The sequence below is a fragment of the Streptopelia decaocto genome (genome assembly GCF_964273445.1).
Source record: "Streptopelia decaocto genome assembly, chromosome: Z".
Classification (NCBI taxonomy): domain Eukaryota; kingdom Metazoa; phylum Chordata; class Aves; order Columbiformes; family Columbidae; genus Streptopelia; species Streptopelia decaocto.
This window is the reverse complement of record NC_138657.1, coordinates 19,426,972-19,440,540: the sequence shown is the minus strand read 5'-3', so window position 1 is coordinate 19,440,540 and position 13,569 is coordinate 19,426,972. Positions and strand designations below refer to the sequence as shown.

At 36.2% G+C, this 13,569-nt stretch overlaps 1 protein-coding gene across 5 annotated transcripts in view; it reads left to right on the top strand.

Moving 5' to 3' along the window:
* CCDC171 (coiled-coil domain containing 171) overlaps positions 1-13,569 on the top strand; it is a 155,420-nt gene that overhangs the window by 58,778 nt on the left and 83,073 nt on the right. For 4 of the 5 annotated variants that reach the window (XM_082074301.1, XM_082074299.1, XM_082074298.1 and 1 more), the window contains exons 13-17: positions 923-1,123; positions 3,019-3,186; positions 5,125-5,313; positions 10,719-11,223; positions 11,928-12,044. In XM_082074301.1, the coding sequence (XP_081930427.1) occupies positions 923-1,123; positions 3,019-3,186; positions 5,125-5,313; positions 10,719-11,223; positions 11,928-12,044 (1,180 nt within the window). The remainder of the gene's footprint in view (positions 1-922; positions 1,124-3,018; positions 3,187-5,124; positions 5,314-10,718; positions 11,224-11,927; positions 12,045-13,569) is intronic. The other variant, XM_082074302.1, reaches the window with a different exon arrangement.

Genomic DNA, 13,569 nt, shown 5'->3' with positions numbered 1-13,569 from the left:
CAGATACTTGTTGTCTTTGTGCAAAAACTTGAATTTGCTACACACCAATGGTGCTGGGTTTTAGGCAGTACACCACTGTCTTCTCTCTTTAAATTTGTGCTAATAAAATTGTATATATGAGTGAAAACTAGATCCAGTCTGAAAACCTTTGAGTTAGAAATTTAACATTGCTTTAATCTTTTAGTATTTTCGTTTAGAAGTTTTTGTGTCTGATGAATTTGGCAGCATCTTTTCTATCCTACTTCCTATACAAACACCTATGATTTTGTGAAAAATAAACAATGCTTTCAGTTTGACCTTTAGCAGACTTTAGCAGTGCTGGAAATCTAGTGCTTGTAGTAGAGGAAAGCATGTGTATTTCAGCCATCTTTTGGCTGAAAAGGGGTAATGTGTTAAGTTCTTTGTTTACCTTGTGAGATTTGGTACTGGTAACATAATGATTGTATTTATGACCATTTCTGTTTATTAATTTCTTACCATGGTCCTCACATTTTTTTATCATGCAGATAAAGAATACAGTGGGTACCAACAGCTGTCTGTGTTGCCTGCAGACTCAGCTGTAACAGATCAGAGGTTGGCTATCACTATTCACTGTCTCTGAGTGCTCTCCCCTGTGCACAGGATAACTTACATCCATGCATTCTGCATCTCAGTTGCAGGGGTAGAGGGGATTCTGAAAGCGACTGCATCATGGAGCTTTTAACTCTCAGAGATGCAAACTCAGTTGCCAGCTGTGGAGAAGGACTATTGTCAATTTTGAAATTCTGTTACTGATAAGATATGGTTGGCTGAGCCTGGAGTCTTATGAACATTTGTGACTGTATAACTATTTGCTTCCTTGCATGCTGAGCACTGGACTAAAGTAACATTTTATAGAGTAAAATTCTTACCAGCCTTTCTGTTCCATACCTGTGTTCTACAGGAAACTCAGGATAACCTGGCTGATGCCAATAAAGAGTTAAATCATCTGCACACTAAGTGTGCAGACAGAGGGACTTTAATAGGAACTTTAAAGATGGAACTACAGAATGTACAGCAGTGCTGGGAGAGGGAGAAAGCACGTGCCACAGAATCTGAAAATGAAATCCAGAAGCTTACCAGGGCTTACCAGAAGGATATGGAGGTATTACCAGAGACAAGATGACTGTCAAAAAGAGTCTTTATTTAATCTCAACTTTATACATTTACATATATCAGATGGTTACTCTTAGTCTTAACAGTTTTATCCCCAAAATATGATTTTAAGAGATGTATTTTGAAATATGTATTTAATATCTACAGGAACTCAGGACATATTGATTCTCTTTCCTTCTGTATCAGAACTAAGAGCTTAACCCTTCCAGTATTTTGAATTTTTGAACAACTGAGTTTATTTAAAAATCTTTTCCTGATGAACAATTATTTCTTTCAAATTAAAAGTTAACAAAAAAGTTTTACAATTGGAACATACAACAGTGTCGTCATCATGTGGTGTTAATTACCGATTCACATACCAATTGATAAATAGTAAATGTGGAACAGAGTTAGTATTGCCTGCTTGTCATAAAACCTAGAAATTGTTATTTGTGACCTGTTAGCTCATTGGGGTGTGCTGTATATGGGAATTGCTTCCTGAAGTCTTATTTCAGAACTGTTATCTCACTCCTTATGATTGTTCACTGATGTTAATTTTGCTGCTTTTCCTCCTCCAATAAAGCAGTTCTATACTAGCAGCAGCAGTGATACTCGTTACCATAGTTGTCATGCACATTGAGCTCATTAATTCCACAAATTTGGACACAGATGCCAACTGAGTAAAAAGGAAACATTCTTTCCACTCCTTTTGCAGACTGATATTTAAGTAGTGTCCCCATGAAGCAGCTGGAATTGTTTTACACATCAGAGAATGATTAAAGTAAAAGAAACTGGAAGCCTGGCTATATTGTAAAGTCAGCATGTCTACAACACTGTGGTTGCGTTCAACATGTGTGAACTAATTTTGGGTTTGAGATCCCTTTTTTCACACTGAATGGATAATTACCATCCTTCGTTTATCACAGCTCAAGCAAAAATGTAATTGTGGTGGCACACTGGATTTTCCTTGAGATATTAGGGGATCTGCTAGAAACAAACTAAACTAAACTACATTTTTTTTTGTTGCCTAAAATACCATGAAACAATTGTGAGAAAATGCACATTAGTATAATGGAAAGGGCTCAGAAAAACCATAGTTCCCCATCTCGATCATGCACAATTTCTTAATGTAAAGGCTCTTTCAAGGGCCCTAGGAAACAATGGGAATCTTTAGGGTGGTTTACCAACTTTGAATAAAAGCTGTTTCTTGTGGCTTTTGAGGTACAGCTTTCTATTGTTGTCTTAATTGAAGTTGCTAAGTTGCAAATATATACTAAAAGGACAAAGGCTGTAGTTTCTGCTGCATGCTATTGTTGCTGAACTTCATAACTTGCATCAATTTATTGTACTACTGCCTAAAGTGAGTACAAATGAATGAAGCATGGCTTATGGAAATTAACTGATGAAGCTATAATCCTATATTGTCTAGCTCTTTAGTCATACGTAATCCACACAAAAGCCATTTCTCAAAGACTTTAGAGTCATAGTTGTATAAACAGTGTGTTGTGCTGCCAAGCCAGTCAGGCAGTTTTCTGCATGCTACGCAGATATTTGAAGTGGGTAAAATTTGAATGTTCCTTAAAGTGTTAACATGAATGATCAAACTGTATCTAATAACACAGAAATTTTTATCTGTATGAGGTCATGGCTGTGACCACTGCAGGATTAGTCTTTATTTATTTATATACTATGTCAAATTAGACAAATTTTGTAAAAACTGTTTTCTTACTCTGGCTTTAATATGTATGATTGCAAATATTAATGGTATCATTTTTGAAAATGTTTGAGAAGGAGCTTTGTGGGTTTTTTTCGGCTCACATTCCTACAAAAATGATGCATCTCTTTGGATTCTAGGACTGTTCAGATACAACAGTTTTGTTTTGTTTTGTTTTGTTTTTGTCTCAGGAGAAGCTAACCTTCCTCCATAGCTTATACCAGCGTTTGGTAGCAGGCTGTGTGCTTATAAAACAACCAGAAGGCATCCTAGATAGATTCTCGTGGTCTGAGCTTTGTGCAGTCTTGCAGGAGAATGTTGATGCCCTGATCTTAGACCTCAACAGGGCTAATGAGAAGGTAAGTGTCCTTAGGCACCAGCTACCTCTATTAAATTCAGTGACATTTGTCCACATCACAGTATCATTAAAAAGGACTGACATTCATCTTATTTCAAAAAGAATTTGGACGTTAATAATTCAATACCATTAATTATGGCTTGTCTACAACTCAGTTTGATGCCATTGCTGTGGGCATGTAAATGTGACTGAAGTCTGTATGAAGTCTCTAAGCTCCACTTTCTGTGCAGGACATGCTAATGGTACTAGCCAATATTAGCCACAGGGACCTAATTAAAAGAAAATAAATTAATCTTACTGATGAAGCAATTCAAAGAACTTAGTCATTTACACTAATAAAGCAAGTCTTTATTTTAGCGTAAAACAGAAACAAAATGCACTTACTCCAGAACATCATCTTTAAATTATATAAATTATATGTTTATGATTCAGAGGTACTATCTGAAAAAATTCCAGTGTGTTTTTTTTGGTTTAATTGTAACTTTTGGATTATGAAATCTATTTTCAGAGATGCAACAGAAAATAATTATTTTTATAAAACATGTCAATATTTGTTTAAGGGAGAAGCTGTACTTTTCTGAATTATTTTAGTGTGAGTAAGCTGACATAACCTTTCTCCCCAGAAATCTCTGCATTTTTAGGAGAGGAAAGACCCCTTTAAAATAACTTAAACTTGCTCCACAGGCTAACATATGCCACTCTTTAGGATTTCAATTAATGTTCTGCCTCCATTGATCAGACTAGTCCTACAGTCTAGGAGAGTGACTCCAGATCTTGGCTTCCCTGACATTTTGTTCCTGTTTCAGAAGGGAAAAGCTCTTGGATATTTTTCAGCTGCTGGAATTGTGACTACTCTTCTGGCTTGAGTAAGGGATGGGGATGGTTACAGTGAATTGTTTTCACTCTGCCCATCGTTTAATAAATACCCCAGCAGTCAATGGAAATTACTAAAATGGGTTCATATAAAATAAATTCTGGATTTTGGAGATTGGATGTACATTTCTGCTTTCCCTTTGAAGTAAAGGAGGAAAGGGAGTGGAAGTGAATGAGCATTGTTGGCAGTTCGGGGGAGTTGTGTCATTTTGTTTCTTGCTTTTTAATTTAGTATGGTTATTGAGATTGATTGTGAGGTCTCTAGGGCTCTTTTCATGTACTTACCAGCTTTTCTGGGATTTGGGGCAGAGTTGTTACCTGTGTTGTACCTGCTTTCTGAGGATAAAATTTTTCTGTGGTTTTGTATGATCTGTTTGGAAGGTATCTTGCTAGTATTCTCTAGTAACAAAGGGCAGGCATGTGTATTTAGAGGTCATTGTTAGCTTGATTCATTACTCCATTTAGTTTGCTTGGGAACTGCAAAGTTAAACCACGGAGTGAATCCCTTCATGCTTGTTGAAAACACATCATAAACTAATGAACTACTTGTGAGAAAAACATTATGTATGCTAAAATTTCCTGAAATTATTGTAATACTTCATAATATACGGAATGTCTTGGCTTTCCAATAAAACAAAAAACAAAATTAAGGACTGTTTTTTCATTATTGCTTGCAGTCCTTGCAAACTACTGAAGGACTACTTTTATACTCAGATTACTGACTTAGCAGCACAAGATTTAATGCACTTGTTTAAAAAAAAAAAAGAGAAGCATTCAGTTCAGGTTTCCAACAAAGAAGGCAACAGATATCTGCAAGGTGTGGTATAAGCATGGCAAAACTGAAACCAAGAAAAAGAAATTATTCCAAAATATGTCTTGGTGTCCTGGTTTTGTTGCAAGATTCAAGTAAGTAATCTGTTGTGGAAGGCTTTTACTTAGTTTTAATAAATATGTTGAAGAAATTACTATTTTGATTTTATGTTGGAATAGCTTGTTGCTTAAACTACAATTAAAGTAAAAAGGTGATTTGAGAGGTAAAACATTTTTTTAAATGCTTGTCATACAGATATCTCACCTAGAATGTGTTTGCAAGAACAAATCCGATACTATGAAGGAGCTTCAGCAGAGCCAAGAAGATGCTTTTAGCAAAATGGCTGAACAGATGAAAGCACAGGAAAGCTGTTGGCAGAAACAAAAAAAGGATCTGGAACAGCAGTACTCAGGTCTCCTTGGGGAAGTTCATGCAAGGGCACAGGTATGGTGCTGTGAAGTTCTGATTTTTTCTTTTTTCTTCTTGTAAATATTTAATGGATTATTTCAGTAGTTTAAGCTCCTAACCAATTTAAGGTTGTTTGGGAATTTTCATGTATCTTTAAAATAAAAACCCCAACACTGTGCTAGCATTGACTTAATTTATAATAAGAAATAAATGACTTCATTAAAACATTCCAGAAATTAATTGCTTAATTAGGTCTAGCAGTTTGTAGTGATTTTTTTTTTCTTTTTTAAGAATATTAAAGCTGTAAGATTGAAATTGTTGATTTTAAGAATTATGTAGGGCAGCAGTTACTTTTTCAGTATCATGCTTTGCAAAGACTCTGTAGAGTAACGGTAATGTTATGTCATCTGGGGATAAATTTAAGTATATACTTTGTGACCCTAAGAACCAATTAGCGGTTACAATGCCAGATTTCAACAGGATTAAAGGACTTTGTTATACAGGTACTACAGTGAGCAGTGCTTTAAAAGTGTAAAACTGTCATCACTGATTGTTAGAAAAGTTACTTGCAATCTAAAATTTTCACTGTTACTCTGCAACCACATTGCATTGTCTTTCAGGTCACGTTCCTTTACACGTGTTTTGGTTTAAAGTGTAGTGAAATATAGGAAATAACATATGCCTTGTTATTTGTGGCTGCCATCAGAAACTTACTGCATCAGAAGTATGCTGTATTTGACTCAGATGTTGGGCTTGGACGTCTTTGCACTCCAAAAAATGTATTTATGAAGTATTCTTTAGACAGAGCAATTTATGGTAATTTCCTGAGAATAAGCTAAAATCTTGTATATAAGTTTTGCTTTGTATTTACATTTCACATTTGATATTGGCAATGCTAGGGATATCCCTATGAGTGCTGTAAGTGGAATCCAGACTGAGTTTGCCCAACATCCTATGCCTTCATTTTTATGAAATAGTTACCAACAAAAAGAATGATGAAATGAGGAATTATAATTTTAAAAGTGACTTTTCCTTCCTAAAGAAGAAGTGGAGTTATGCAATTTTGGTTTCCAGCTCCCATGGATGCTACACAGAAAGTCCAAGTCATGTCTTTCAGAGCTCTGGCCTGTTGGGGAAACTGGTGCTGTGAGCTGCTATGCCGTTCTTTGGGATGGGCTGAACCTGCCAGTCTTCTCAGCTGACTTTGAAGACCCCAAGCAGAGCATGTACTGAAAACATGGCTCTCCTTTGTGGGGCGTGCATTAGGCACATCTTCTGGAAAACACTTCATCTGTCAGCTTGCTGTAGAGGACTACTGGATGTATGAAAGGGAAATGCTTTCCCTTGGAAACATCTGAGCATGTTTTCTAACACAGGTTATGTAGTGTTGGAGTACAAGGCAGCTCAGTGTCTGTATGCACTTAGATGATTCAACAAAATTTTGCCTCCTCTTTTTTTCCTTCACATGTTCTAGTTTGCCTTCTTACCATTCAGTGTCCATTTGGGAAGCAGTCAGTCTAATTTCTTCTGGATTTCTAATCTGTGACTGACTTTGGACCTGGAAATACCAGTTTAAGCCTTTCCCTTTCTGAGATCCATGTATTCCATGGATGTCTGCTGTTAGGGCTGTCCTAATCCTGAATGGTTGTTTTTTGTAAGACTTGACTGTCTTTTACATTTTGCATTTCAAGCCTCTTAACCGTATTTGTCTGCAAGATCACTGCTCTGTTGGATCAGAGATATGCAGACAGACTAATGTTGTAGCTTTATTTCCATAGGAAGCAAGGGAAAATGTGCCACAACTTATGGAATGTCTTCAAAGGGTCTTCTACATATTACTGAGTGCCAGTGTTTACATAAAGATACACAATGCAATAGTAAATTTAATTATTTTAACAGGCTTTATTCTTTAAATTTTATAGGAAACATATAATCAGTGGAAATTGATGGAAATGGAATGTGATTTGCCAGCATTCTCGATTTTGTTGAATAACTGTTGGTCTCATTACGCTTTGCAGTTATTTTAGCACTACAACAAAACTCTAGGCATTTGATAATTACAAGCAGTTTAATGAACTAATCCCTTGTAGGTGTTAGTTCCTCGCCGGAAAGGGCAGTTGAGTGGTTTTTGCTGTCCTGCACCGAGCTCAAGATACACCATAGGATGCCTCCTTTTGTTTGTAACTTTGTCTTTGATCAGTGCTCCATGCCTTCTAGACATTTTCTCTTCAGAAGTCCTGGGTTTAGACTTCTTTAATATTTCCAGTTGTTGGTACATGTGTGAAGGCAAACTGAAGACTGTCAATTCAGACTCTCAGGAGTTAAATGAGAGCTCTAACTGCACAGCAATATGAGCAATGTATCTTGTAAATTATTGGTTTGTGTTTTTTTAGAACTGCAGTAGAGTTAAGGCTTTTCAGAACAATCTTCTTATTATTAAAGCGTAACATTGCAAAAATTTGGAGGTGTTAGTAGCAATGACATCTGCCACCACTTCTGTCCCCAATCAGTACTGTTAACATTTTCCAAGCCAAGATCTATGGATGTTAGTAGGCGCTACTTCACAGCTGTTACTGTAGGTCAGATGGATGGTGTAATCAGAAAGCAGTTTCACTGTTTTTCTGTAGGGCAGAAATTCCCAGAGTGGCGTTATCACAGATCAGCAATAAACAAGCCACTGTATAGATACTGCTCTTCTTTGTCCGTGGTCTCCATGTTTCAAGAGTCAATGGAGCTTAACATGTATATGCCCTCTCCTTGCCTTTTGTAGCAGGAGTGCAGTTCTCTTGGTTTGATCGTGTGCCATTTTGAAAATGTTACTATGTCTGTTCCTTAGCCTCACACAAGTTATTTATTCAGGCTGTGCACAGTCTCATAGGAAATGTCCTCTGAATTTTAACTATCAGTTGTTGTTTGTTTATTATGTAGACATTTATTAATCTGTCCCCATTCTTTGTGGCAGCCACTTAAAATAGAAGGGTTTTGTTCTGGTATGCAAAAACATGTTGTAAGAGAAAAATCCTGTAACTACTTGGAAAATGTTAATTTCAACAGTAAAATAAAAGGTTTACTAAATAGGAGAGGAAAAAAGTCCACTAGGGAGGAAAAAATGTCCTTTATTGCTTCTTTTTTTGTTTGTTTGTTTGGAAGCTTTGCTTTTACAGCAAGGCTGTAAAAAGGGAAAAGAAATGGAGGATGGTGGTATTGTAGTTTATTTATATGTATATATTTAGAAAATAAACCAGCTGAAATACAGGAAAACCTTTTGAAGTCATACTGTCATATTTCTAGTTTCCAGTTCTGTTTTCATGCCGGAACTAGTAAGAAGTGGGATAAAATAGTGTTGCTAGTAGCACCTCATTTTTTATTAAGGATTCTTGGAATCCAACAGGCTCTGTAACCAGCAAGGTGTCCCTCAAACCTCAAACAATGAAGGAAGCCAGCTTACCAGCGTTTAGGAAGATAATTCTATATTCCTTTTAAAAACTCTTCTTTTAGGCTGTGGAGGAAACACTGGAAACAGTGTGGAGTAAGACAAAAGCAATTATTAGCCAATTAAAACCACAAAGGTATATTTTCTTACAAAACTTTCACATTTCTGTAGTCAGAGTTTCTTTTGTTTGCTTTTGCATATTACCATATGACTGTAAGCATAAAAACACTAAACTTGCTTAAAAAACAAGCTTTAATTAGCCAGAGCACTGAATGTTAGTATTGCTGCCCAACAGCCCTGTAGGGATCACACTTTGTTTACTCAGATGCTGGCCTTTCACCTGTGATGGCCAGAAACCATAAGTTGTTTTCTAAATTCAGCTTACCTTTTCAGTTCCTTGCAGTCATGCTCTCAGGAATTTTTCTATAAAAATCAAACACTGTAAATAATGCAGTACCACTGGAAGTATTGTACAGGATAATACTTAATTTTAGAGTGGTAAAGTGACATTCGAGGCCCATAAACTGTATTTTGTAATTAAATCTTTTAGGTACTTTGATTTTATATCGCTGGAAGTACCTTTAATAATACTACTAATTCTTCCTCTTCCAAAAACATAAAATATTTGTCAAAGACATTCTGAACTGATGGGGGTACATACCTCTAGAAGCATGGAGTCCCCATTCTAGGGATAGCTATGTATTTCCGCCCCCCCCCCGTTGTGCTTTCAGGATGGAGGAGGGAGAAGAGACTTAGGGTGCCCTCGTCACCACTTACTTGGGATGTGTACCAAGTAGAACACATGGGAATGTGGCTGCATGACACCATTTTACTTTTCTTTTTGGCCACTGCTAACAGGAATAACCTCACCCTAATTTTAACAAAATTGGTTATAGCTCTAAGAGAGGTAGCTGAAGCTTAGTGTAATCCTCTCTTTTCTTTGTCACACAGACTTGTCAATCCATTCATGCTTACCTTTTTGTGTCCATGTATTGTAACTGAAGCGTAAGCATTTTACTTAAGCTTGTAGGTTCTTTGTGAACAGTGCCTAAAACTTACTATCTCTTTATACCACTGTATCGTGTTTAAATGTAGCCTCAAGTGGCTGTTCCAATCACAGAGGACTCTCGCATATCAAGAAGCCAGTCTAAGTCTCTGAGGTGCCAGCATAGTGTCTTGATTGCTGTGCAAGAACTGCATGTCATCAAAAGCAACCAGTCCGCATGGTCTAACCTCAGTCTTGGCTTGTTAGTGTCTTCATTTTGCTACACTGGTTTACTGTTTTAAATCTCTCTTTCTTTATTTCAGGGCATATAGAGAAAAGGAAAAAATGTTCTACAGGTCGAAAAATTCTGTAATGGCACTAGTCAAAATAAAAATATCTGTATAACACTGTTCTTTTGAAAACTCAGTTCTATATGAGACCTAATTAATCTGTGAATATATATGTAGGGGGTTGATTACAAAGCAATTAAGAGATCACCTTTATTTCCCCTTTCCCAGCTGCTGCCAATCTGTCTAGGTTATCTTCCAGAGTTTTCCATCTTTTTTTCCTCTCTCTTACAATAACTTCTTCTCTGCCTTGAGGAGCAACATTATTTCTGAAATTAGAGCATGTCATTGCTTATTGTTAAGCCAGTTCATAAAGCTGTGTTGTGGACAATCAGGTACTATCGGACCTTCTGTGGGCTATTGCAGTACTAGTGGATTATTGTCAGAGATCTGGAGTCCATTTATAGTTGAAGATTGTGCAAACTTTCCTTTTACTATTGATTTGTTTTCATATGTCTGATTCTGTAACCGTTCGCTAGGATACTTTGACAATCATTACTAATAATTTTTGTTCCTTTAATATGTTGTTTGAATGTGAAAAAAATAATTAGTTTTCTTTTAGCTTTTGCCTAGACAAAAATTATTTTCTTGCTTTAAAAAGTATATTCTAGTTAACATTTCTTCTGGTTTTGTTTTGTTTTTGGTTTTTTTTTTTTTTTTTCTCTCGTTATCCCAGGAATACCAGGAAACAGCAGAGAAAAGCAAGGAAAAAATTTATGTCCTTGAAAAAAGACAGGATATATTGGTCCTTGAAAATGTTTCTGTGAAAAATATGTTAACCCAGGTTCAGAAGGAGCATTCATCTCTCCTGGCAGCCTGTGCATTGTTGGCAGGTGCCCTGTATCCCCTCTATGGCCGATCATGTGCTATGTCCTCCCAAAGAGACCTTCTCCAGGATCAGGTCAACATTTATGAATTAGTGAACCAGGAGATTAGGACCCTAGCTCATGCTCTCTTAGATGCAGAGGAAAACAATCAACATGAAGCAAAACTGAAGGAAAGAAAATTCAAAGGCCTGATTCGTGTATTCCGAAGAGATGTGATTGCAGTTTTGGCAGCTAACAGACTTAAAGTTTTAGCCCAGTCTTCTACTTCCCTCTTCTCCTGGGTAAATAGCTTCAAAGAAGGCATTGGAATTCTAGTTTGTATAGGAGACTCCAAAGGCAAGCGCAATCTGCCAAGTAAGCTAATTGTTTTCTTCTTTGATAAGTGTTATGTCAAATTATATGGTTAGTGAATAACAAATAGTTATGTTGTTATTAATAGAATGTAGAGACAAATTTAGCGACATTTTGACAAATGTAATTTTGGGATTTGTAATTTCTGAATTTCGTGACGAATGTTATTTCCCCTAAAACGGAATGCTTAGTCTGTTAAGCATTGAGAGAAAAGTTACAGCTACACACGTGAACTCACACTGTTTGATATGCTTGACATTTGTGTTACAGATTTCAGATGTAAGTCCTACTGCCTCTTCTCTGTGGTTAATATCTTGTAATGCTCCTAAATGGTTGACTATCAACTTATTTTTGGAGAATATCTATTATTTTATTAATTATTTTAAATATTTATTTCTTACTAACAATGCAAAAAGTTGCTTTCTGATTTAGCTAAAACATTAGTATAGGATTATTAAATTTTTCTTTAGAGACTACATAGTCTTCCTGCCCCTTTTTGTTACCAGACGAGTTTCCCAAACTAGAAGATCTACTTTTCTGGTTTAGTAGTTCTGGAAGCATATTTAATACAGTCTAAATTGTCCTGAAAAAATAATTAGTTTGTGGCTTATAGACTTAATTTTGGACAGTTCCTGAAAGAGCTGGAGATAGTAGTGTGCCTATCTAAGTTATTCAGTTTTATTGCTAGCTGCAATTCTGTTTCACAGGTCGCGAAGAGGAACAAATTCACTATGTTGAAGCACTCAGCTGGTTTACTAGTTCTAACCTCCTTGCTGCAATAATCAGTTCTGTCACTGAATTACAGGATGTTGTTAACAAAACAGGTAATTTAAAGTATATTCTTGTAGTAGAAGATTAAAAAAAATAGTCAGGTTGGTTACATCATTTTCATTTTTAGGATTTTATCTCCTCTGCTCTAGATCAAATATCTGGAGAGCTGCATTGTTGGAACAGATTTATTTAATCGATGATATGATACTTTATCATTTCAGCATATGGAGTCGTGGAAACAGAAGGCTGGAAGAGTGCTTCTAGAAAGCATATAAGCAGTTTTGCCTGCTTTTTTGCGAGTCAGAAAAAAAGTCTACACCACGCCAATAGATATTTGGCTAACCTGTTCTCAGAAACTTCCAATTAAGTAATATTTACAAGCTTCTTAGATGTCTTGTTCCACTGTTCCAATATTCAGAAAGTATTTTACTGAAGCTCAACCCAGTTTTTTCCACAGAGAAAATCTATGTAATTTTTGTCTGTTTGATCTGTGTATTTCTTAAGTGCAGGCCCTAAATCTGGCAAATGTTCAACCAAGGACATTACTTGTGCTGACTGAAAGGCAATAATTTCCTACTGTGTTTTGTATTATATGAATCTAGAATTTCCAAACTCTTGGCATCTGGAAAACAATTGAATTTGATGGCTACTATTTTCATCTGGTTTACATGCTCTCTTGTGTTTTTTGAGAGAGAAATAAAGTGCTCTCCATTTACACAATGTGTAGCAGTCCTTATTTTATGTCTTCACTGTGTTTCTCTCTACGTATTGCCTAAGTAGATTTATGTCTAGATTCCCTAATTTTCTCAGTCTCTCCTCATACAGAATTTGGCTATGCCTATGGAAAATTTTAGTGCAAATTTCTGGAAATAACACCTCTTGACTCCCAGCTGTTAACTGTCTTCCTTAATTTCTTTGCAGTGAGGGCTGACAAAAGATCTCACTTGGTTCCTCTGCATTGCTGTCATCCTTAGTTCTTTGGTACTTGGTAATTTAAAAGTCCCAACAATTTTGTCACAGAATAAAGGATATGAAAGGAAGGATAATTTGTATGAATAAAGGGAAACAGCAAGACAGAGAGAGGTGATACAGTTCCTAGAAGCCTGAGCAGTAGACTGGTACCAGAAGTCAGCTATTGAATGAAAAGTGTTTTGATTCACTTTCAGGTGCTCTCTTCTTTGATCATCCTGTTTTCAGTAACTTAAATTTACATCCTGACAAAACAAAATTTGAACTGTGTTTCAGAATATTTACAAGGTTTATACAGCAAGTTTTCCTGTTTATAGAGTGTTGAGTAAGAACAGCAAATTGAAAAGGAATCAAGAGGAACTTTACAGCAGCATCAATGTGCAAAACTGACTAGATAGAATACCCTAAACCTCACAATCTTTTGCTAGCACTGAAGTAAATGAGAGTTCTGGTGGACTCTATTTACTTGAGATCTCTGCACTCAACACAGTTTTTGTTTTAAGAATTAGGAAAAGCTACGCTGAGAATGTTATGGCCACAGTCAGTTGGTGATTCTTTCATAGCTTATCTCTATTTTAAGTCATTTTCTCAGAACCTCAATGTCTGACT